The sequence below is a fragment of the Nannospalax galili genome, unplaced genomic scaffold, assembly GCF_000622305.1.
Source record: "Nannospalax galili isolate Female #2095 unplaced genomic scaffold, S.galili_v1.0 scaffold415, whole genome shotgun sequence".
Classification (NCBI taxonomy): domain Eukaryota; kingdom Metazoa; phylum Chordata; class Mammalia; order Rodentia; family Spalacidae; genus Nannospalax; species Nannospalax galili.
In genome coordinates this window covers 1,359,694-1,385,502 of record NW_008337494.1, presented here as the reverse complement: position 1 = coordinate 1,385,502, position 25,809 = coordinate 1,359,694, and the positions used below count along the sequence as shown (strand labels likewise).

At 37.2% G+C, this 25,809-nt stretch overlaps 1 protein-coding gene across 2 annotated transcripts in view; it reads right to left on the bottom strand.

Moving 5' to 3' along the window:
• Nup37 (nucleoporin 37) overlaps nt 1-25,809 on the bottom strand; it is a 41,904-nt gene that overhangs the window by 11,942 nt on the left and 4,153 nt on the right. For both annotated transcript variants that reach the window (XM_008832611.3, XM_017798030.2), the window contains exons 3-5: nt 18,880-19,004; nt 14,510-14,582; nt 11,907-12,001 (exon numbers count right to left, since the gene is read on the bottom strand). In XM_008832611.3, coding sequence (XP_008830833.1) covers nt 11,907-12,001; nt 14,510-14,582; nt 18,880-19,004 — 293 coding nt within the window. The remainder of the gene's footprint in view (nt 1-11,906; nt 12,002-14,509; nt 14,583-18,879; nt 19,005-25,809) is intronic.

Sequence of the window (25,809 nt, the reverse complement as noted above, 5' to 3'; positions counted from 1 at the left end):
AGAGAGAGAGAGAGAGAGAGAGAGAGAGAGAGAGAGAGAGAGATCAGTCAGGGGCCTGGCCCTGCTGGGAATTCTCTCCTACTCCTGGCATCCTTACATTCCATTTTCCATTTTTATGTTTAATTTTTTGGATTTATTTATTTTTATTTTATGTGTGTGAGTGTTATGCCTGAATGTAAGTGCACCTGTGTTGTGTAGTGCTGCAGAGGACAGAAGAGGGTGTCAGATTCCCTGGAATGGAGTTATGGATGGTTGTTAGCCTCCATGTGGGTGCTGGGACTCGAACCCGGGTCTTCTGCAAGAACAGCCAGTGCTCTTAACTGCTGAGCCCACTCTCAAGACCCACATTCCATTTTCTAAATAGTATACAAAGGAGCTAATATGCACTGACAGGGATTTAGTGACACTGCTCATTCTTCTGCCTCTGGGCTTCCATACTGGTGGATATCTTCTTTTCTGATCTGACTGACTTATCCTAGTTTTTTCTTCCCCAAGTTGGCTACACTTAACAGCTAGTAGACTAAAGGTGGGCTAATGAAACAGGTACTTGGTTTCTCCTCATAACACTGGGCCAGGCTCCCCATCTCAGTAGCTTTTTCCTCCCAGATGGGGCTCTCAGGCACTTTCTTGTGAAAGTAAGGTCTGCTGGCTAGCTCCTTCTTCTCACTCAGCCAGGGTTATATGGTACAGGGTGCTGAGCAGAGTTAGCATGGTGGGAGACAGAAGTCTGGTGAGTGGTGGAAGTCTTCAAGTGAACACATTCGGACCTGAGGGCTGCGGCTCAGTACAGTATGTGCTTACTGTACACGAGGCCTTGAATTCAATCTTCAGTGGGAATCCCCCTTCCCCAAATGGCGAACAAATCGACAACTGTTGAAAGCATTCATTAGGATGACTTGTACTTTTTCTTGAAGGTTTTATAGTTTCCATTTTCTTTAGGACTTTCAAAAACAGTTTCAAAAACTTTAGGAATGTTAATGTATACACATGGGCAAAAGTTTATTTGTAAAATGTGAAATATCATAGTAACATAAACAGACACAAATATTTTTCAGAATCATCTGCTTGATTAAATATTAGAGGCATATTCCTTCCTTTTGCCAAATCAACACTTCTCATTTATTATTACTACATGAGGAGGAGATATATAATTAATTGAAGAAGTAAATCATTCATTAAGGGTTTAAGCTCTTGTGCTTTACTTCCTATGATGAAATTATGCATTAAGGCAAATGAATATTTCTTTCTTCACTATTGCTATTTGCATAATGAGGCATGGGGCTAGCATATATTTTACCACTATTGAAAGAGTGGAAATTTGTCACCCAAATTCAATGAATCTTATTAGTGAGTGGGACAAAATCTCCTTTCTTTTGATTGTATTCTAGCATGCATTTGATTTTTGTTGGGTGTTATGTAAACCAAGCAAATATATGCTAGAATACTTTCATGATATTTTTCCCTTTCAAAGCAAACAAAAGAGGTGGAAAATAGAAATATTTATAAAAATAAGCCAATTAACAAAATATATTGTTGTCCAATGAACCAAATTTTATATTGTTGTCCAATGAACCAAATTTTAGCATAATTTTCAAGCAGTATTTTATCCAAATCAGAACCTGCTGCTTCTTAAAATAAAATGAATAAAATAAAATAAAATAAAACAAAGCTGGCTCAGACATGAGGAGGGTAATACAAATTATATTTCAGGGGACTAGGATAAATGATTTATGGTTTATAATTATGCACTTATTCAATAATTCTCAATAGTTGCATAATCTAAGTTACTAAGTATGCAAAATATAACAAATTGGACTAAAATAAGTTATCCTAACTAAACGAGCTACAGATGGTACTATTTAAGTTGTTATGTCTTATTTCCCTTTTTGATAGATTCCACAATTAAGGCCCCTGAAATCCTTTTGTGGAGCTCAACTCATTCTTCTATTTTACCAATCTAGCAAATATGTTCATCCTGCCAGATAACCTTTTAAGAAAAGTATTATCATGCATAAAAGTACACAAATTGTAAGCATACAGTCCATACAGAACTCATTCAAAGTGAACAGCATCCAAATCTAGAGCATTCTCACAACTGCAGAAGTCATCCTGTGCTCTTTTCTACTCACGTTTCCTCACTCTTCCACAAAAGGTGAAAAACACCCCTACAGTAACTTCTAATGTCACAGCTAATTTTTGCCTTTTTAAAAAAGAGTAAGGGCTGGGCATAGTGTCTCATGCCTTTGATTGCAGTAGCATTTGGGAGAAGGCAAAGGCAGGCAGATCTCTGTGAGTTACAGGCCAGCTGAGGCTATAAGGAGTCACCGTCTCAAAAAGGCCAAAAACCAAAAACCAAAAAAATATGAATAATTAAAAAAAAAAAAGAACAAAAATGATGTACTTCTTTTACTCATCTTTAGGTTCTATGAAAATTTCTAACATTACTACATGTTGTTATAATTTCTTTATCTTCATTTTGGAACTCTTAGTCAAGTACACCACAGTATATTTATCCATTCCAGTGCTGATAGATATTCAAATTGTTTAGTTTATAATTTTTGAGATTTTGATGTATTCTAGGGCTGGAGAGATGGCTAAGTGGTTACAAGCACTGGCTATTCTTGCAGATGAGACCTGGGTTCAGTTCTCAGCACCTACACGGCAGCTAACAACATCAGTAACTCCAAGTTCAGGGAAATCAACACCCTCTTCTGGTCTATGAGGGTATTGCACACATGGGTGCACTTACATACATGTATGCAGACCACTAAAACATGTAAAATAAATTAAGTAAAAAAACTGATGTATTTTGAACTTTTATTAATTCAGGCAGTTTCACTGGGTGTGTGTGTGTGTGGGGGGGAAATCCAGTGGTAATCAATAGATTTATAATCTAAGAATAGCAGATTTGGCCCACCATCAAAAGAATGGCAAACAAATTTTCACATATATATTAGATATGAAAATGTGGTAGGCATATATTTAAAAACGGTTACCTAATTTTCTGCTTTTCTAAAAATGGTGGTCTAGATCATGTCAGATAAGAGGTCTTCCTGTAATAGGAAAAGAAAAAAGTATTTTGGAAATTGAGGCCATAATATTTTCAAATTTATTTGCCAATAAATTTGTTTATAATAACATTACCTGAAAATTATTACAATAGAAGTATACTTTTCACAAAATTGGCAGAGAAAGAGAAGAACTTTAGGTAGGGACTAGGGACATAGATATTTCAGTGGTATCCCCTGGGTTAGATCCTAGCACTTCAAAGGAAAACACATATACATGTGCGTGCATGCACACACATGTACACATTCACTCTAAGAGCCTTCTCAGTAAACATAACCAAACACATGGAAAGAAAACAGACATTTTGTAAAATTATGGTGTAATACCAAAAAAGTCAGAAGCTATATGAAATGGTCATATGTACATATTTAAATGCTTGCTATTAAATTTCAAAAGCAAAGCTTTTAAGGTGAGGTATACCTTCTGACATATTAAGAAGTCAATCTTGAATGAATGAAAGGGCACTGGATGAATATAGTGACATTACTCAAGTGAAACCAGATCACAGTTTTGACCCAGTTTGAGTAATAATCAACTTCCCCCTCCAACACCATGGCTGTAAATAGTTTTAGCTGTAAAATGGAGGGATCAAGAGTTAACTGGATCTAAGTTTATGAATTATACTTTTACCTTTTTGTAGTTTATTGCTAAATAAATAAATAAATGAATCACTGCCTCATTTCAAGCTGTTTTCAGCAGAACATTGTCTCCCTACCATATGGTATTTAAATGTAATTGTCTCATTTAATCAATGAAAAAGGTTCCATAAAGAGGGCGTTGGCATATGAGGGATATCCTGGATATTTTCAAGGGTCTTTTAAATTGACAATTAGTGGTAGATATTCTGTTTGAGAACGCAAAAGGAAATCTGGGTAATATACTGTTCTTTTTATTTGTTTATTCTCCAGTTTAATTGGCAGCTCATTGTATGTAGGGAGTGTATTGCAGAAGGACATTTCTGTTACCAAATGTTTTTTAACAACAGACAAAAGAAGGAATGGATGACATTAAATGACACATCTGTGTCCATTTGGTTCTCTCTAACGAAGCCAAAATACAAAGCACAATATTTCTAAAAGACATGACTAGCACAATGAATAATTAAATAGGAAATATAGAACAAAATACTACAGAGAGGTAGTTATAGGTAGGAGAGGCATTTTATGATGTCCCTGTGTGCAAGAATGGGACTTCCTATGCTTTTTGAAAAGAAATACATTTTTCAATTAATTTGTTGTGATAGTAAAATAAGGATTTCCCTTCTTTCTTCCAAATAATCAATCATTAAGTTCCTCATCATGTTAGCTGACTGAAAAGGTAATGGTATATTTCTTTACTTAGTGAGGACATAATTAGATAGGAAAATGAAAGAAATTATTAAAAGATTTATTGTTAAACTATCTGGCTTTAAGTGCAAAAGAAGTTCAGAGCTGGGAATCTGGTAACTGAAAGCCCAAATTTAGGAATTAGATTACCAAATCTTCAAGACAGGTTTGGTAGTTTAGGAAATAAATAAATTCTGTTAATTCATAGCTTGGACAATAGAAAACTTCAAGAGCTATTTGCACAATAATTTGAAGCATGAATGTTGCCCTGGCCTACCTTCAAAAGGACGGCGGTACCCTTTCTACTGCCTTCAAGGACTATTTAACACGTCTGTGGTCTCAACTGAAGGGAGGGAGGAAAAACACTCCATTTCATTTTTAAAAAATATTTTGATAATTTATTAAATTAACAATACAATTTAATAATTTCCACTAATTCTTTAAGAACTTCACATAATGTACTTTGCTATCCTCTCTGAACTCTACCTGTGTTTACTCCTACCTCCCTACTCACCCAAATTTGTCGATTTTTTTGCTTTTTTTCCCCATGGAGTTCAATTTGTGTTGCCCAAATATTGTTGGGGAACTTGTCCGGGAGTATGGTTAACCTACAGGGGTCACCCCCTTAAAGAAGACTTTTCTCCTAGCAGCTATCAATTGCCAACAGCTCTTCAGCTAGAAGTGGGACTTCTTGGCCAGCTACCTGGCTCCATGCTGGGATTTTGTCTGGCTTGAGCAGGTCTTGTGGATTCCTACACAACTCCTGTGAGTTTGTAGGTACAAATGCCCTGATGTCTGAAAAAGTTTCCTTATAGTCATTCACCACCTCTGACCCCTCTTCCTGGAAGATCCTTGCTTGAGCCTTGGGGTTTGTGATATAGATGTCCCATTGAGGGCTGAGGAGTCCAGTCTCTTATTCTTTGCACACTCCATCTTAGCGTGTTTTAAGAGTCTTTCAAATGTATGTAAACAGAGGTATTATGGCAAGAACGCAATAGCATACAGTACACAGAAGGTATGTGGTATTCTTTTTTTCTCTTACATTTTTAAAAGACTATTGGCTCAGTACACACTTTGGGTCATTTTAATATTGCTTAACCAGTACTTTGCTTACATTTGTAAAAATGAACAAATAACAAATAAAGAGCTAGAGAGATGGCTCAGCAATTAAGGGCATACTCTGTTTCTGCAGAGGACCCGAGTTTGGTTCCCACCACCCACATAGGTAGCGCACAATTGCCTGTAACTCCAGTTCTAGGGGATCTAATACTGTCTTCTGGACTCATAAGCACAAACCTACACACAGGCACACAAAAAAAAGAGTTATCCTTCATTATATCCTGTCTCTTTCGAGTTAGAACATGGGATCTATAAATATTCCATGTTGTATAGTGAAAGTGGGTTTATTATTGCATGCTTCATGCCTCAAACAGTCTTTAAGAACTTCTTGGTTTGAAGAAGTTACTTATCTTCATTATAAATTTTTATCCAATATTTTTAAAAATTGAGGGGTAAGGAAGAGGATGTTATTTTTGACATCCTTTTTAGTCACAGTGAGCACTGAGTCTACTTCTTTTGTATCCCAAAGTGCTAACTACTGGCTATACTAATGCAGTTAATGAATACTTGTTGATCTGGCTTGTTCTTAAAGAATGAGACTGTTTCTAATGCTCAAGAACATCTGCTAATCGGCACTGACTGGGAATAAGATGTTCTGAATTAGGAAAATTTGAAAATAATAACCTTTAACCATTAAACCGTAAACATGGAGCTGAAGAGATGGCTCAGTGGTTAAAAGGGCCTGCTGCTCTGGCAGAGGACGAGAGTTCAGTTCCCAGCATCCACAGTGGGCAGCTTATAACATTCTGTCACTCCAGCTCCAGGCGATCTGACATCCTCTTCTGCCCTCTGAGGTCATCTACACACATGTATGCATATGTGCAAACACACACACACACACACACACACACACACACACACACACACACAGTCACCTTTCCGAATGAATATGCACTTAAATTTTTTTTGATTTTTTTATTTTTATTTTACGTGTATGACTGTCATGCCTGTATGTATGTAAATGCACCTGTGTGTACAATGCTCATGAGGTCAAAAGAGGGGGCATTAGGTCCCCTGAAACTGGAGTTATGGAATGTTGTTAGCTGCCATGTGGGTGCTAGAACCCAAGTCTTCTGCAAGAGCAGCCAGTGCTCTTAATCGCTGAGCCATCTTTCCAGCCCTGAATATACACTTTTTAACCTCTCAAATGTAGTAACTGTAAAAGACCCTGACAGATATGCAGTTTTATTTCTCCCTCTATCCATTTGCTCACTGAATACCTATCACAGGTCCACTTTTATAAGTCCCGTGATGATGTGTAACAGTTATGGTAGTAACCATGGCTGAGTCTCCAAATATATTAGTGAAAGGCCTACTCCAGAGTAACTTTATTCTCTGACAAAAATCTGTTCTCAGCATTGTTCAAACCCATTAATGAAGAATCCCTGCATACATGGGGTTCTCTGTGGCAGCTTATGTTTACTCTTCTTCATCTGGGCTAATGGGGTATGAAGAAGGAATGGTATTGTCATTTTATGAGTCAGTCCTAGGGTGTTTTGGCAAAGGTATCTTTAAAAAAACCTATACCATTAGAAGATGATGGTAATTCTATTGATATGAGTTTATACTTCTAACTACTAATTTCAGTAGTTAAAATACAAACAACACATTTCAGTTTAAGCAACATATTTAAGTGAAAGTCTGGGGAATTTTAAAGAAAACCTGTAAGGGTTCTGGGGAATTGAGTTAATTCATATAAAATGCTTAGAATAGTACCTGGTCATATACTATGCTACAACACTGTAGGTCAATTATGCTCAATGGGATGTGGTTCTAATTCCTAGGCAGCATTTTGTTTGTCCTAGTTGTTGGGGTGACAGAGGCATTCAGTGGATACAAACTAGCAATGCTAGCCATTCTTAGGACTTCAATATGATAGAGTAAACTTCAGAAACATCAAACTGTTGGCCATTCTGAGAGAAAATATTTTTTTCTGCAATGTTCATTCCATGGGACAATACTGAATTACTTTGATATTCTACATATAAAAACTAGCTGACTTCCAAGAATATTATACTTCCTTTTTTAAAAAAATCTTGACCTGTCTTGCCCTTCCATTCCTATTCTAACACTTAGTTCCCATTTTCCCTCATTCTTTAGTTTGTTCACTTACTACTAACATGAGCTTGCTGTATTCTAAACTGTAGATTAGGACACTGTAGACCTCCAGGTAGCACTATCTCAACTATATGTAAGCCACCAATAACTCTGGAGCTGTGCAGCTTGGCAGCCCTGCCTCTGCCTCACATCTTCCTGATATTCAATCTCATTAACTGTAAAAAGAAACAGAGACCATCTCAGCATGTCTTCACATGTAGCAGTATCTGAGTACAGATATACCGCACTGTTAACAGTTCTTTTCATAGAAAAGGTACTCTAGTATTTTATAGTTTTATATTTTGACAGGCTACATTTCAACAAATTGAAGAATGCAGCAGGCATTTAAAACTGTTTGCTAACATGGTATTACAAATGTTTTAGTAGCATAGAAACAATGTGTTTCATGACATTTTCATACATGTCATTGTAGAGAGCCACTCAATTCCCCTAACTTGTTCCTTTTCCCTGTTCCCTGATCTTCCTCCTACCAGTCTTCCTCTGTTAGGTTTTTTTTTTTTTAGGCCTGGAACTAACTATGCAGATCAGGCTAGACTGGATCTCACAGAGACCTGCATGAGTATGCTTGCTGTGACCAAAGGTGGGCGTGAGCACACCCAGTCCTGCTATGATGTCTTATGTGTATATATAATATTAAATCTAGAGTCTACATGAGAAAACAAGGTATTTCATTTTCCTGCACTATTAACCTCTCTTGCTCTACCCTATTTCCCTCCACACTGATCTTTCTTGCCTGTTTTTTTTTTTTAAAGAAAACTTTTCCTGAAAACCTTTTCTACTAATAGTTATACCATGCCTTTTTTTTTTTTCCCCCTCTTTTTGAGATAGGGTCTCCCTGTAGCCCAGTTGGCCTGGAACTCACTGTATAGATCAGGCTGGCCTTGAACTCACTATGTAGATTAGGCTGGCCTTGAATTCACAGAGATCCACCTGCCTCTGCCTCCCAAGTGAGCCACCACGCCCGACTTTGTTTTTCTTTAACTCATCAGATGTTTGAGTAGGACATTTAGTACTAAATTTAATATCCACAAAACTTTTCTAGTAGTCCTTGATTTTTACTTTTACTCCACTGCGGTCTCATCTATGGAGACACTTTGTATGATTCTTGTTTAAATTTACTGATATTGGCTAGGCGTGGTGGCACATGTCTTTAATCCCAGCACTCGGGAGGCAATGGTGGATCTCTGTGAATTCAAGGCCAGCCTGGTCTACACAGTGAGTTTAGGCCAGCTGGCACTACAGGGACCTTGTCTTAAAAATTTTTTTTTTTTTTTTTTTTACTGATAATTGTTTTGAGGTATAATATATGACTTACTGTGAAGAAAGTTCTATATTTACCTAAGCATATGCATAGGTTGATGTTAGAAATGTTTGGAAGGTTTCATGTTTGTTGCATCTAGTTCCTTTAAAATGCTGTTCAAGCTTTCTATTTCTTTACTGATCTCCTATGTTGTTAATTTGTTTAGTATTTAATTATTTTTTTATTTTAAATAAGATTTTATTATTTATTATTTTATGTGTATGTTTTGCCTACATGTCTGTAAGTTTACCTGTGTCATGTAATGCCTGCTGAGGTCAGAAGAGGGCATCAGGCCCCCTGGAACTGGAGTTATGGACAGTTGTTAGCCATCATGTGGGTGATGGGAACCTAACCCAGGTCCTCTGTAAGAGCAGCCAGTGCTTTTAACTGCTGAGCCATCTCTCCAGCCCCTAGTTTTTAACTTTCAAAGGTGATACCATCACCTGCATATAAAGTATTCTGAAGAGGATACAGTTTGAGTAGGTCGAAGATTTCACTTGTGCATCTTTTAAAAAAAAAATTATTGTTTTATTATTTTTTAATTTTTTTAGGGCTTATACTCACTTGTGCATCTTTATTACTACCATATAATAAAGTCTACTGTATAGACTTCATCTACGGTAGGAATTAATTTCATATTATGACAAAAGGTATCTCTCGATATAAATGGCTCTTTCGTCTGCTAAAATGTGTAGTTTTCGTTTGCCTGATGTAACTTGGCGATTCTTTTGCGTTAATGAAAATGATTGTACAAAAATGTGTCTATACCACAGTCTGGGCTTTACAATTCCTTCTTTCTTTTATTCTTCTTCACCAAATATCTTCATGTACTCCTATCTTCTCAAAAATAATTTCTCTAAATGGTTTAATTAAATAGCTAAACTTGTTTACTTTTGGTTGGGAACTAAGCTGATGAATCCTAAATTTAGTTCCTCCCTTATTTTTAGAAGGGTGCTGTGTCTTAGCCAGCTGTTTCACAGTGCTAGAGGGGGCCATATCTGCCATGTATTTCTCATTCTGGGGCTGTGGCAGTACATGGCATGTTCCTCATACAGCAGATTATAGTGCACAGGAAGCCTAGCACAGCCTAGTAAAATGAAACACTTGGGTGCAATGCAGACTTCTATTTTTCGTCGTTGAGACAGGGTTTTACTCCAAAGTCAATCTTCGAAGTGCCAGATTATAGGTTTCTGTCACCATACCTGTAATTTTTTTGGCATAGTTGAACAAAGTTCACTTTATTTAATGGACTTACTCTGAAGATAAAATTATTTTTATCTTTTTAAAGAAAATTGTGCTTTCTTCTGTAAAATGATGGTAATGGAGCCTGACAGGCTTTTCAACTTCTTTTTTGTTTTTGTTAAAATTTTTTTTTAATTGTATGTGTATGTGTGTATTGCTTGCATATAGGTAAGTGCACTCATATCATGAAATGCCTGAGGAGGACAGAAGAGGCTGTCGGATCCCCTGGAATTGGAGTTACAGATTTGAACCCGGGTCTTTTGCAAGAACAGTCAGTGTTCCTAACCGCTGAGCCATCTCTCCAGCCCGAGCTTTTCAACATCTTAATACTTGATAAAACGTTGGTGATTTTCAAAATTTGGGAGAATTTTACTAGTTTACAAAAAAACTCTAGGTCTAATATAAGAAAAACAAATGGATGAGCAAGTAAATAAACCAAAGCAAACCAAACAGAATGAAAACTTCTCACGAAAACCAACTGCAGACCACTGAGCGCTCCGAGGCCCCCGGCTGCTGTCCACTGTTACGGGCTCCACCTTGGCTTGCAAAGCCACTCATTCCTCCCTTTTCAGACATCCTTATTCTCAATGCTTGTGATTAGGGGAATCCATGTTTTAGGGAACTGAATTACCAGTATTTATTTCTACTGTTCTATTACTTTAAAGATAGCATGTCTACTATTTAGGTCTCTATAAACGGGCATGAAACATTAAGCTATGAAAAGGCAGAGCAGTGAATTGTGCTCACAGTTCTAGTAAAGCAAAGAATGCAGCTGATGCTGACATGGATTCTCTGTCTCTTCTGCTCATATTTATTTGGGATATTCTACAGCTTTAGGTACTATCAAAATCTGAGAGTTACTCCATCCATTCTAAATTGGGGTGCTGGGCAAGAAAGTTTCTGATACTGAAGTTTGTCCACAGAAAACTTTATACAGAGATCCTAGAATCTGTCAAACACTAAAGTTTCCCTGAGTGTTAGGCAACATGAGATTCACATTCATTACTGTACACTAACTTATCATACATGGACTATGAAATATCTTTACAATATGATAGCACTCTTATATTAGCCCACTGAGTTTGCCCAATATTGGAGGATTTGATCCACATACTTAGATTTATATATATATATAAAAGAAGAGGCAAAGAGAAAGAAGTCAGCAAGGGACGTTTCCATCAACTGGAAGAGAACTCAATTTATTGATTTTGGATTTCATGCTTGTGCCATATCTACAATCTAAACGAAGTATACTTCTTTTACAGTATTTTGTGGAATTTATGTAAAATTCACAATTTAAAATTTTAAGTATAATTCTTTTTTTTTGATCTTTTTTGAGACAGGGTCTCCTTGTAGCCACAGCTGGCCTGGGACTCGCTATGAAGACCATCTGCCTCCCAAGTGCAGGGATCAGAGGTGTGCGCCACCACACCCAGTTTGTTAAAATAAAATGAAAATTTAAAAATGTGGTTGAGGGATTGGAGAGATGGCTCAGAGGTTAAGAGCACTAAGTGCTCTTGCAGAGGACCCGGGTTGGAGTCCCAGCATCCACAGGGTGGCTATGAACTGTCCTTAACTCCAGTTCCAGGGGAATCTGAAGCCCTCTTCTGACCTCCGCAACATTGCACAACATGGGTGCACTCACATACATGCAGCCAATACACTCATACACATAAAATAAAAATAATAAATAAAATATTAAAGAAAATATGGTTGAAACACAAGCAACATACCTGCAGGTGTGGTCATCGCTTACACTTGCGATTTCATTGCCTTCTCTCGGATGGAATACCAAATCATTAATGAAATCCGAATGGCCCTCCAGAACCTAAGAAAGAAACCAGCAAGAACACATGATCATGATCACTTCTCTGCCTCAAAACTATCACTTCTTTTTTCTATAAATACTTCTTGAGCAATCTGCTTTGTTTAAAGCATGATTTACGCCCTCACTTTTCTACAAAGAAGTTGATCATCAACACACTGCTATTAGCTTCATCTCTCCTTTCTAGTGTGCATCTCTTATAGAAATACGTCACTTTAAGCCATGCATGGTAGCGCCCGCCTTTAATCCCAGCACTCAGGAATCAGAGGAGGGAGGATCTCTGTGAGTTTGAGGTCAGTCTGGTCTCCATAGTGAATCCAGGCCAGCTGTGGCTACAGGGAGACCCTGTCTGAAACAAAACAAAACAAAAACAACAAAAAACTCCACATCACTTTGCTTTAGCTGTCCTCCTATCACCTCATTTCTCACTTATTACATGAAGTGTAAATGAAAAGTGAAATTACGAAAACATTTTAGCTCTATCGAGATAGTCTCTCTAATGCTTTTTGTCATGTATCTGCTGCTTTGCACACTCACCATCACCCAACACACACATAAGCTTTACTTTCTAATGTTTTTATTCATTTGTTTAATGTGAATGACAGCACTACAGACAGCTAATATTACAAGCTCAGTCATCCACTCAGAAAACCTCTTGGTCATGGAGGGAGTGAACGAGAATTTACAGGGTTCAATATTATTATTTCTTTTTTTTAAAATTTCATTTATTTTTATTTTATGTGCATGAGTGTAATGCCTGCATGTATGTAAGTGCATCCGTGCCATGCAATGCCTGAGGAGGTCAGAAGAGGACGTTGGATCCCTTGGAACTGAAGTTACAAAAGGTTCCTAGCCACCATGGGGGTCCTGGGAATTGAACCCAGGTCCTCTGCAAGAGCAGCTAATGCTCTTAACCACTGAACCATCTTTCTAGTCCTCAATATTATTCTTATAAGAAATATATAATCTCAACCCAACACAATAGTCACTAGAAAATGCATATAGGGTTTACTATGTATGAAATGTAGTTCTCAAAGTTTTTATAAGAATTATCTCAGTCAGCTGGGCGTGGTGGTGCACGCCTTTGATCCCAGCACTAGGGAGGCAGAGGCAAGCAGATCTCTTTGAGTTCAAGACCAGCCTGGACCACATAGTGAGTTCCAGGCTAGCTGGGGCTATAGGGAGACCCTGTTTCAAAAAGACCAAAAAATAAAAACTGAAAAAAAAGAATTAGCTCAGTCAATGCTCACAGCCCTGTTAAGGCATATGTCATGATCACCCAATGTTGTAGATCAGGAAAAGAGTATAAAACAGAGCAGAAAGAGTGATGACAGCCAGAGGTGAGCTTCAAAGCAGGGCACGGTATTACGTTTTAAATCTACTTAAAAATCTTCTACCTTTACTGAGGTCTCATTAACAAATAATTCCATATTTAAGGAGTATATAGATACTGTAAAAGGATTACTACAATAAAGCTAATTCATCTACGCACCATAAGTCTTTCCTCTCCTTCCCCCACTTTTCTTATGAGTGTGGTGAGAATACATAAGGCTGCTCCCTTAATAAATTTTAAGTATATAGTATGTCATTCTTTATTATTATGATTACTAATACTTAGGTTTTACTGTGACACTTCTGTGTATGCACATACCGCGATCATACCCCCTTCATTACCACTTTGAAACCCGGTCTGGGCTATGCTGTAGCAAATGTCTGTTCCCTTGAAGTTCAACTCCTACTCCATATGTTCACACCTATTTTCCCCTTACTCTACCCAACCATATACTTACCTCTTATTTGCCATTATTTGCCATTTGATATGACTATATCAAATTTATAATCTGTAGTTTTTACTAATAACTAGTTTACTAGTCACCACGTATAAATGAGAATACTACAGACATTAAAGATGACTGAGATGGTTAATCTTGATTGTCCATTTGATTGGATCTGGAACTAACTATGAGACACACCTCTGGACAGGTCTGTGGGGACATTTTCAGGAAGGATTACCTGACGGGAAAAGACCCCTCCACCTCTAAGTGGGGGTACCTGATGGCTGCTCAGATATAAAATGGTCCCAGGAAAAAGAAGTGTTGCTTGCCTGCCTTTGCTTCCTGCTGGAGAGTATGTTGACGCTGTTGCTGCTGTTGTCTCCATTCTTTGCTGCTATCACAGCTCCCATGTAAACAGATTATAAGCAACTCATTAAAAATCTTCCAGGCATTCAGGGCCAAAGTGGGACTGCCGAGGCATCCAGCTTCATAGACTCAACAGTAACAGGGTTCTCTGGGTCTCTAGCATTGGGACTGCCACGGTTGGACCACCCAGTCCCTCTCTTGGAAGCCGACTGAATAAAGCACTTTTATAAAACACACTCATTCTACTGCTTCTAAAGTACTCTTGACTAATCTAATATTCATAAAAGTAATTTAAAATCATAATTCAATTAAAAAATGAAAAATGCCTTAAAACAGCCTCAAGATTTATGAATTATACTTGCTAACATACCTTATATTCATTTTTATCTTGAAGATCAGAAGTAAATAATCTAATCTTCATATCAGCAGCTGAAGTACAAAATCTGCAAAAAAAAAAAAAAAATCAAACCTATTTTTAATCTTTGTAAATCAAAGTCCTCTCCCTATACCATCTTTCCCTCCAATTCATCAAAACCTTGTCATAACATATGAGAATGCCATTTTGGGTTAGGCAGGGGGGTTCTTGTAGCTCTGTAGTGAAAATTACTAGTCATTAAAGAAAGCAGGAGATAAATGTTTTACTTTGGAACATATAACATGTCAGTACATTCTGGACGTGTCTCTTCAAGTATAAACACATTGGGTTTTATATTAAGTCAGCATACTGCCCCTCTATTGCTCTGTTTTTCTCGAATCTTTGCTACTTTAGGGGTATGCAAATTATCCTTTAATGAAACCAGACAATCTATGTTGGGAAAAATTTGCTTTGCAGCCACTATAAAAGAAAAGCAAGCAAGGAAGAAAGGATAGGAAGGCAGGGAGAGAGAATCTTTGGGCTTCTGTGGGCCACATCAGATGAGCTGCCTTGAATCATACACTAAATAAATAAACATTAACAAAAGTGGATAAGTTAAAAAAAATGATAATTTTCTTATCTGCTATCAAAGATAAGCAGAAGAGTTTTCATATAATAATTCTACTTGTGTGGTACCTGCTTGGGGACTCTTCAAATCAAGTGGGTCTCAAGTAGGTGATCACTCATGAAGAAAATGAACATATTGAAGTACTAAGACTCCACTGACTTTTTCATTATTATTATTATTATTATTTTTCTGACAGGGTTTCCTATAGCCCCAGCCCACCTGGAACTCACTATGTAGACCAGGCTGGTTTTGATCTCACAGAGATCGGCCTGCCTCTACCTGCCTCCTGAGTGCGGGGATTAAAGGCCTGTGCCACCATACCTGGCCCTTGGTCTTTTTGAGACAGGGTCGCCCTGTAGCCCCAGCTGTCCTGGAACTTACTATGTAGACCAGGCTGGCCTTGGACTCACAGAGATCTGCCTGCTTCTGCCTCCCAAGTGCTGGGATTAAAGGTGTGCGCCACCACGCCCGGCCCAACATAATATAATTTAAAAAATAGTTTCCCATCAGTGCAGGTACTGCCCAGAAAGTGATGATGTAAATGAGATATAACTGTGAAATGAGGGATATCTGTCTCTGGAAAGACAGTACCTACAAAAACGTAGAAAAGAGACATGACCAAATTTTTCTTATTGAATGTCAGACTGCAGCTCCATGCACTGTGTTTGAAAACTGCAAGGTAACATATTTATATTGACCTAAAACTGAGTTGCAAAAATATCCAAATATTATTTTTCCCAGAAGTCTCGAAATCTGTTTTCAAATTCTTCTATCAGTTCTAAAGGTAAGGTTACTCAAAAGACCATGTTTAGCCAATGTGTCAAAATACATAAACTTGTTTGCCTTAATTTGAGTTTTCCATAATTCCAGAGTTTCATTTGGAATGCGGTTATGATTTAAAACATTATATTGATAAGTTGGTTTTCACTTTGGAGATGCTTGTTTCACTCCTTTAAATGAGCAGTTATACCCACTGAAAATGCTATGTGATGGTTAATCTTCATTATTACCTTAGTAGGATTTAGAATCACCATGGAAACCATTCTGTGGGCATGTCTGAAAGAAACATGAGGGATATCTGGGTATATCAACTTGACTGTATAGGCCTTGACATATATTACAGAATGCATGAAATCCAGTGGTGATGGGGGACTATAGGTGTGCAGACAGGGGAGGGGGGGGTCTCAATATGATTAATATATACTGTATGAAACGCACAAAAATTCAATATAAAAAGAAAAGAAAAAAATTTAAAATATTCATTTTTTAATTATCTTTGGGTTCCAAAAAGGATTTGAGGCAGCTCACAGGAAACTGCAAGAAACCCATTTAAAGAGAATGGGAAGAATCAACAAGGAGTGCGCTGAGTGCCTGTTGGGCAGAGCTCAAGTCACAACCACCGGAAGAAGACTGTTTCTACTTTCAAACCTGCTAACATATGGAGAGACGTGCTATAACTAGGTCCATATAACTGTGAACACTTCCTTCCTTTCAATACAAATGGAGACAAAGAGTAGACCAGATGCTGACAGTAATATGTGTATCGACAAGAGACACTGTATAAATTATTCAAAATTAAGTTAGTTTAAAGCTGTAAAATCTGCCAGGTGTGGTGGTACATGTCTTTAATTTAAGCACTGGGGAGGCAGAGGCTGAGAGGCAGGTGTATTTCTGCGTTTGAGGCCAGCATGGTCTAGGTAGTGAGTTCCAGACCAGCCAGGGCTACATAATGAGATCTGTTTAAAAAACAAACAAGCAGACAAACAAAAAATCAAAAACTGTAAAATCTTCTGGAAAAAAAAACAGAAGAACACCACCTTTACAACACAACCTTGTCATAGGCAAAGATATAAAGGAAACAAAATGAGGAAAGCACTCAAACTTATTAGTCACAAGGGAAATGTATCTTTTAATGAAACCAGAAAACCTCCACCAACGGAAATAAAATGACTAAAATTAAATATACTAAATGCTGGAGAGTAGGTAGAGAACTTGAACACACCCAATATTCATGGGAGTATAAAATGGTCAAAATACTTCAGAAACTGGAACCTCCTTCCCTGCTTTGTGGTGCTGGAGATAGAACCCAGGACCCTGTGCATGTCAGGCAAGTGTTCAACCACGGAGCCACATCCACAGCCCTAGAGACAGCCTGGCACTTGCTTAATACAGAATATATAGTTATATTGAACTCAGCAATTCTACTCCTAAGAGAAAGAAAACTATACATCCACTCAAGATGTATATATACAACTGTAGTTATAATAGCTAAAAATTATAGTTATAATAGCTAAAAACTGGAAATTGCCCTGTTATCCATTACAAGAGATGGATAAACAAGCTCAAAAATAAAAGAAAAAAGCACTGGCTCAAGCTGAAAGTCAGAAACCTTAAGCTAGTCACAAAAATCACATTCTGTATGATTTCATTTATGAAATTCTAAAATAGACAAAACTAATTTCTGGTCACAGAAATCAGATCAATGGTTGTTTTGGCAGGGAATGGGGTTTAGGGACTAACTGGGAAGGAATGTAGACTAGAATGGCTATGTACTAATAGAGTATGTATTATAAAAGTACATGCAGAGCTGGGACAATTGCTCAGTTGGTAAAGCACTTGTCTTGTAAATGTGAGGACCTGACTTTGATTTCCAGATCCATGTAAAAATGTCAGGCATAGTGGTGGCTTGTAATCCAGCGCTTGGGAGGTGAAGACAGGAGGATCCTTGAAGATTGCTGGCCAGGCTACAGTTACTAAGTAGTTTTCTAAAAGAAGACAAATTTTTGGCTTTGACAGTTGTGGGAAACAAGATTAGGGATGTGTAACATACCAGAAGTGACCTGATATATATTCTTGCCCTCAGAAAGATGGTCTCATAAATTGATTTTTCTCAAACAGCAATAATTATTTCTAAGTGTTTTCATCCAAAGTGAAGCCCAAAGGGACTGGAGATAGCTCAGTGGTTAAGATCACTGGTTGCTCTTGCAGAGACCCAGGTTCGTTTCCCAGCACCCACATGGTGAATAACCATCCATAACTCTAGTTCCATGGCTTCTTTGGGTATTGTACATAAGTGCTCTTATATACATACAGGCAAAACACTCATATAAATAAAAACAAAAACTTAAAACAAAACAACAGAAAACCCAACAGAAAACAAAAAAATCTGAAGCCCAAGGAGTAGAACTAGAGATTTATCCACTGCTAAACAAGAAACTTGGGCCTTGGCTTATGTCTGGGCAGAAAGGCTATACTAATGTTTTAATCAAACTTAGTCATTTTAACAGAGTAGTACTTTTTTTTTTTTTAAACACCTATTTATTTTGTATGTGTTGTGTACATGACGGGACACGTGTAGAAGTCAGAGGACAACTTGTGGAAGTTGGTTCTCCTTCTACCATGTTATTTCTGGAGCTTGAACTCAGGAAGTCATGCTTGGCTGCAAGTGCTTTTATCCACTGAGCCATCTTGCTGGCCCCAGAGTAGTACTTTAAATAATTAAAGGGGTAAAGTGAAGAGTCTGTGACAGCTTTGGATGGTTCTGATCAAACTGAGGTAAAGAGCTTTGCAGTTTGGACAACGTGGTCAAGGCACCAGGGCCAGGTATGTAGCTAGGTCACAAAGATGACAATCCTAAAAATTAAGTAACAGTAAAGTATTTCATCATTTAGGATTATGGAAAATGGACATAGATAACTTGGGATCACTTAATGCAAAGGTCATTAGTAAATATTACATTCAAAATGTTTACACTTACTTGATTACTGGAGGCAATGTATCAAGTTTGGTCTCTGGGCTCCAGGCTATGCCATCAACTCGGACTCCATGATGAAACGTTCGTAGTGTTTTATACTGAATTCCTTCAACGTCTGCTTCTTCCTCCTATATGAATACAGTAAATGTTTTAATGTGAGGGGAACAACAATGTAATTTATCAAGAGGCACACATATGCTTCTAAGAGTTCAGAAGCACATTAGATATAGAGAATTAACTGGTTAAAAAGACACTCTGGGGGCTAGAGAGATGTCAACAATTAAGAGCACTGGCTGCTCTTGCAGAGGACCCAGGTTCAAATTCTAGCACCCACATGGGGGCTAACAACCGTCCATAACTCCAGTTCTAGAGGGATCAGATGTTCTTTTCTGATCTCTGCAGGCACTGCACCATGACACAGATGTACCTACATACATGCAGGCAATACATTCATACACATAAAATTTAAAAAATATATAAAAAATAAAATGTTTTTAAAAGCTTTAAAAATATTTTAAAATTCTGGTGCTGGAGATGGTAGTTCCCAGTAATTTTTTTTTTGGGGGGGGGCCCTTTTTGAGACAGGGTCTCCCTGTAGCCCCAGCTGGCCTGCAACTCACTAGGAAGACCAGGCTGGCCTTGAACTTAGAGAGATCCGCCTGTCCCTGCTTCCCAAATGCTGAGATTAAAGGCGTGTACCACCATGCCTGGCTAGAATACTTGTTTAACATGCATAAAGCCCTGGGTTTGATCCCCTCATGAAAGAAAAAATGCAAAGCAAAGCAAAACAAAATTAACAAACAAAAAACTAAAAAATGAGATGCTTTGAAATCAGAGCATGCTAGGTAAATGAGTTATCACAAAAAAACCATCAACTGATGGTATAAACACTGCACATTAATAAGGCTTAATTATGTAGAAGATCCTTTGAGATACTAAGCCTGAAAGTCACAGTGTTATTTTCACACTCCACTATATATGTACTTGTTATAACTCACCTTTACCACTAGAGTCAATGAATAGTGAAATGAAATTGAAAATCAAATTAATTTAGTCTCAAACATTTGGTACTGGGTACAAGTGCTTCTAAAGGCAGTTTATTCACCTAGTTGTATTCTACTAAAACCAATTTCAGTTTATCCTCATGGAAAGGTGAAGAAAAAGCTGAATTTTAAAAGGCAAGACATCTGTCTGTGATAACATGCACCACAACCTGAAAAGTGGTCTCATGATAAAATTAATGGAAAAATTCAGATCCAGAGAAATAAGTGAAGACCAAGGTATCCAAGCGTTACAATGGCACTTGCCTCCATCAATGAGTGACATATAGCTTCAGTTTACAAGGGATGAGAAACAAGGTAAGTAAAGATACCAAATCAAAGATATGCATAGATCATCTGGGGCCTTTCACAGAGATGGTACAAAGCAATCCTATCTTTAGTCCTTAGTTCCTTGATGCATACTGACAATAGTCAAGATAAAGAATTGGTCTAAGTGTCCACCAGTGGATGATAAATAAAGAAAATGTGGTATATATTCACAGTGGAATACTATCTGGTCTTAAGAAGGAAACCACATCATTTCTAACAATATGAATTCACCTAGAGGACATTAAGCTAAATGAAATAAGTCAAACACAGAAAGCCAAATACCACATGACCACAATTACATGTGGAAACAAACTCATCAAAGTAGAGAGGAGAATGGTGGTGGGTTCCAGAAACAGAGGCAGTCATCAAGGAAGAAAGGAGATGTTGGCTAAAGGACATCAAGTTTCAGTTAGATAACTTCTTGAGTTCTACTTCTTTATGGTGACTATAGTTACTGATAATCTATTTTTCACATGGCAAAGGGACAAACTTTCACATGCTTCACCACAAAAATGAGGAAACGACCATGCTGTCTTTTAGCTATTCTAACTGTATATATATACATTGAACCACTACATTGTATCCCATATATAATTATTTTATGAAAAATATGTTTAGAGATGAAGATCTTCTTTTTTTAAATTTTTTTTTTAATGTGCATGCATGTATTGCCTACATGTAGGTAAGTGCACCCATGTTGTATAATGCCTGTGGAGGTCAGAAGAGGCTGTCAGATCCCCTGGGACTGGAGTTACTGACAGTTGTTAGTTGCCATGTGGGTGCTGGAATTTGAACCCGGGTCTTCTGCAAGAACAATCAGTGTTCTTAACTGCTGAGCCATAGAGATGAAGATCTTATATTTAAAATAAAAATTCAATTCTTAGAGGTAATATGGAAGCAGAGTCATAAACATCATTTAGAATTCATCAAAGACCAAAGGGGTTTAGAGACTGCATTTAATGTTACAGTGCTCATCTAATCGGTAGAACAGAGGACGGTGGAAAGTGGCAGGGTGTGAAGAGAGCTCTGAAGGATTCTCCAGAGGATATGCACTAACACTAATAAAAAGGCCAATAAATCCCAGATAGCTGGGGTGGAGAGATCCCAGATAGCTCAGGCTCAGTGGGTTAAGGGCATTTGCTATCAAGCCTGACAACCTGAGTTTGGTCCCTATAGTAGGAGAAAATTGACTCCTGAAAGGTGCTCTCTGACCTCCAGACATGCCACACGCTTCCTCTACTTCAGTAAATAAATTAAAAAAAAAAAATTAAGCCTCAGTCAGATAACTAGGAACAGCATAGTCAGACTTCAGAAAATTTACATATACACTAGTACCCGCAGACACACATACCTACAGATGAAAATACCTTAGCAACTGAAGCTAGAAAGAAAAGACCAGTCTTTTAAACCAGGTTGGTGGTACATGCCTTTAATCCCAGCACTCAGGAGGCAGTCAGGTGGATCTCTGTGAGGCCAGCCTGGTTTGCCAAGCTAGTTCCAGGCCAACTGGGGCTACAGGGAGACCCTGTCTCAAAAACACACACGAACAAAAGGACAAGTCTTTTTAATATAGCTTTCCTGAAAGATTAATAAGACCAATAACAAACTTCTCAGCAGGAACATTAAGAGCAGGAAGACAGTGGAAGTAGTGTCTCCAAAATGCTAAACTATAGAATCACAGACAGAACAAACTCAAAGTTTAAGAATAACACTGGATTACAAATTATTTTCAGAAAAATAAAAACTTGAGAGTTGCTGTCAATAGTCTCATTAAAGAATCTCCTAAAGCAGGGGCTAGATGGATCAAGAAGTAGATCTGGCCCATAGCCTGCTTTTGTTTGATTTATAAACTGAGAATCATTTCTACATCTTAAGGGATGCAAAAAACCAAAACCAAACCAAAGAGCAATATGCATCAGAGACTAAGATCTTAAGTGTTCACAAAGCCTAAAATATTTGCTATCTGGCTCTTCAAGAAAAAAGCATGCCAATTACGATGGTAAATAATGTGCTTTTGGGTGAAGAAAAATGATCTCACAAGGAAGGCTCAAAATATTAGGAGAAAAGTGAAAAAAAAAAAAAAAGACAAACATGGGTAAAGATGAACAATATTAGTTAAAGAGAACACAATATTCCATTTGTGAGTTAAAACAAAAAGCAAAGCTGGGTGTGGTGGTTCATGCCTGTAACCCAACATTCAGGAGGCAGAGGCTACAGATCATTAGTTCAAGGCCAGCTTGGGTTACACAGTAAGATCCTTTTTTAAAAAAGAAAAAATGACAGCGAACTTAAAAGATATCACAAACAATCTAAAGCAGAGATAACAGTTCAAAAGAGAAAGGTCTTCCTCATGAGGAAGGTAAAAACATTAATTTTGACTATTTAATTAAATATGGATATTCATGCTTTTTCATAATGATTAAAAAGAGAAACAGCATATAAAACTTCCAAACAAGGAGAAAAAAAAAAAGAGTACAAAAAAGGAACATGTAAGTTAAATCATGTTTTCAATACTAGAAAATGGAAAGTATCTCAAATACCCCACAACATAGCTAGCAATGGATCTATAAACTGTTTCATAACATGGTTGTGGTGAAAAAAAAATCTACTCCAGAAAGGAGGGTCTAGAAAATCCAATGTTAAGCAATGGCCCAAAGCATAAGAACAGCAAAGAATAATCAGTGTTATAAAGTATAAAATAAAAACAATATAATGGTTTAGAATGTTTATACATAACAGTATTATAAAGACAAATAAGGAACTGATAACAACAACAAACTGTCAACATCCCATAAACTGGTTGGTAGTAGATATATTCAGGGATTCATTTTATTAGTTTTCTTTATACTTTTTTTTAAAAAACATAGATATGTATTTAAAAATGCATGTGTTAGTAAACATGAATTTAATATGCAAATAATTGTTTTTTAAAATAAATATTTGATCAAGGCAAACACGTTTCAGAAATTTGTCTAAAAAATCTTCTGGTTTAAGTCACTATAGTTATCTTTTACAAGAGTGATGGGATTCTGTAACATCAAGGGGAAAATGTAGAGCACAAGGCTGGTAGATGACAAAGTAGCTACATCTACACAGGTATCAATATCTGAATGCCTGTTCTAAGAATTCCATTCACTCTGAATCTAAATGTATTGTTTCATAATATATACTCTTCTTGAATCCAAGGAAATGGACTGATCTATCCAAGACAGCCTTTAGGATTCTAGCCAAGTCATTTTCCAGATATCCTACCCAAGTCTATGAAGTCTAATACTATTTGAAAGTAACCTTTAAATTTCAGGTAATCCTTAATAGTTAACAAAAAGGTTGTCCATTAGTAAAATAAGCAAATAGAAATATACCTATCAAGGATAGAAAAACATTGCCAAAGCTTATTATTTCATAATTTTTGCATATAACAGCTGTCCAGCTGACAGATATGCCAAGGCAGGAACCACTAAGCAATTTTAAATTAAGTTTCACAGCCTAATCACAGCTGACTTCACGTCTATTTTTCCATACTTCTAAAAATGAAGTTTTATATAAAAACATTATTTTGCTACTGTAGTAACAGTGATGAAAATCAGGTCCTATATGTTACTCAAATTACTTATGGAATTATTGAGTGGTCACGGGGATAACGAAAATACAGGGACTGAACAGCCTAAGCTTTATGGATTACCAGGAAACCTTCTCTCCCCTCCTGGCAGTACTGCCTGTTTCTGAGCCAAGGAAAAGGGCAGTGTGTGTGTGTGTGTGTGTGTGAGGGGGGTACAGACAGAGATGAATGCATTTGGTTTAGTTTGGGGTGTAGGCAGTATTGTATAGGGAGGAAATTAAGAGACTCTGGAAAATTTGATGTACTAAGAATGAATATACAAGTCTCCAGCAGTAATTTGAGGTTGGGGTACAGCCAGGCTGACGCAAGGGCTATTCTAAGGATTTGAAAGTGTTGGGCCTTTCTACTACACCCATTTAAGGCGCATACAGAATTTCAGTTCATCAAGGGTGAACTTTACCTACTGCAACTCTTTCATCTAGTGCTTTCATCTTTATTTAAACATCTGAAAAAAAGAATTATATATACATACATAAAAATCTCTTCTCTGAACAAAGGGAAGTAATGGCTTTGGGGGCGATTTATTTGGTTGGGAGGTAGGGCAAAAAGAAAGACTTCTTAGTGTTAAGCAAAAATGTTTTCATGCGAATTCTACATCCTGTGCAATTTAGTGACGGCAAATATCCTGCCACAGCACCTCTTCTAGGTGAGCACATTGATGGCAGCTTTTAGTACCAGTCTTGAAGAACAGTTGCAGACAGAGGAGGCAAGTCATATACTTTGCCTAAGACCTCTTCCACCTGACAGTTTTAAATATTAATATTACTCTGAAACATATTCAGTTATATTATCTCCTCTGAATCACAGTACAATGTTGAGAAATAAAGATTATTACGCTGAACAGTATTATCACTTTATAGAGGAAGATACAGGAACTGTGTTGTCTGGTATGGTAACTACTGGCCACATGCAGCCCAACACATTTGAAATGAGGCTAGTTATGTACACTGTGGAAGCCATAAACTAGGTATATACCAAGACTCGAAAGAAATTGAAAAAATGAAATACAGCACTAACAATTTTTATGCTGATTATATATGAAGTATTTTGGCTACACTGGCTAAAGATATTCTATTACATTAATTTCATCTGCTTTAAGTATCATTCTTATTTTGTATGTGTGTATGTGGGTGCACATGTGCCATAATGCACATGGGGAGGTCAACTTGGGGGAATCAATTCTCTCCTTTCAGCATATGGGTTTTCAGAAACTGAACGCAGGTCATTTTTACCTGCTGAACCATCTCATTGGCTCCATTTTAAATTTCATCATAAAATTTAAATTTATGTTTATATTTGCGACTTACAAGATAGGCTTAGGAGGCTGTACTGAATTACCCCTTTGGCAGTTTAATCATTGTTAACTCATGGTTAACATTCAGTTGACTAAAATCCCCAAGTCACAATTGTCCCCAGTTTTAACAGTCTATTGTCTTAAGACTTTATAGTTATCTTTATTAAATTTTTGCTTGTTCAACTTGGTTCAATCTATTAAACAATGTTTGGATCTGAACATAAGAGCCTGGCATGCAAAAGACACTTAATAAATACTTGCTAAACGAAGTAGGTTATCCAAAGGGTTATGGTATGTTTCTCAGTTTCAAGTTTTCCACAAAACTAATGTGCTTGCCTAAGTCAATGCTTTCATTCAGGTCCAATTGGGAACTTCTTTATGATCCAAGATCTTTGAACAAACTTAGAAACTTTCATCTTCCTTTGGCTATTTATAAATGGCGCTTTTACGAGCTTTCTAATTGTGCTGATTTGAATATCTCCTTGAGGGTAGAGTTTTTGCTTTCTTTTTCTTCTTCACACCTCATATACTCATGAGTATTTGAAAATACGAGACAACAATCAAGACTTCACACCTCATATACTCATGAGTATTTGAAAATACGAGACAACAATCAAGATTACCATTTACACTCATGTTTCTGGATACCT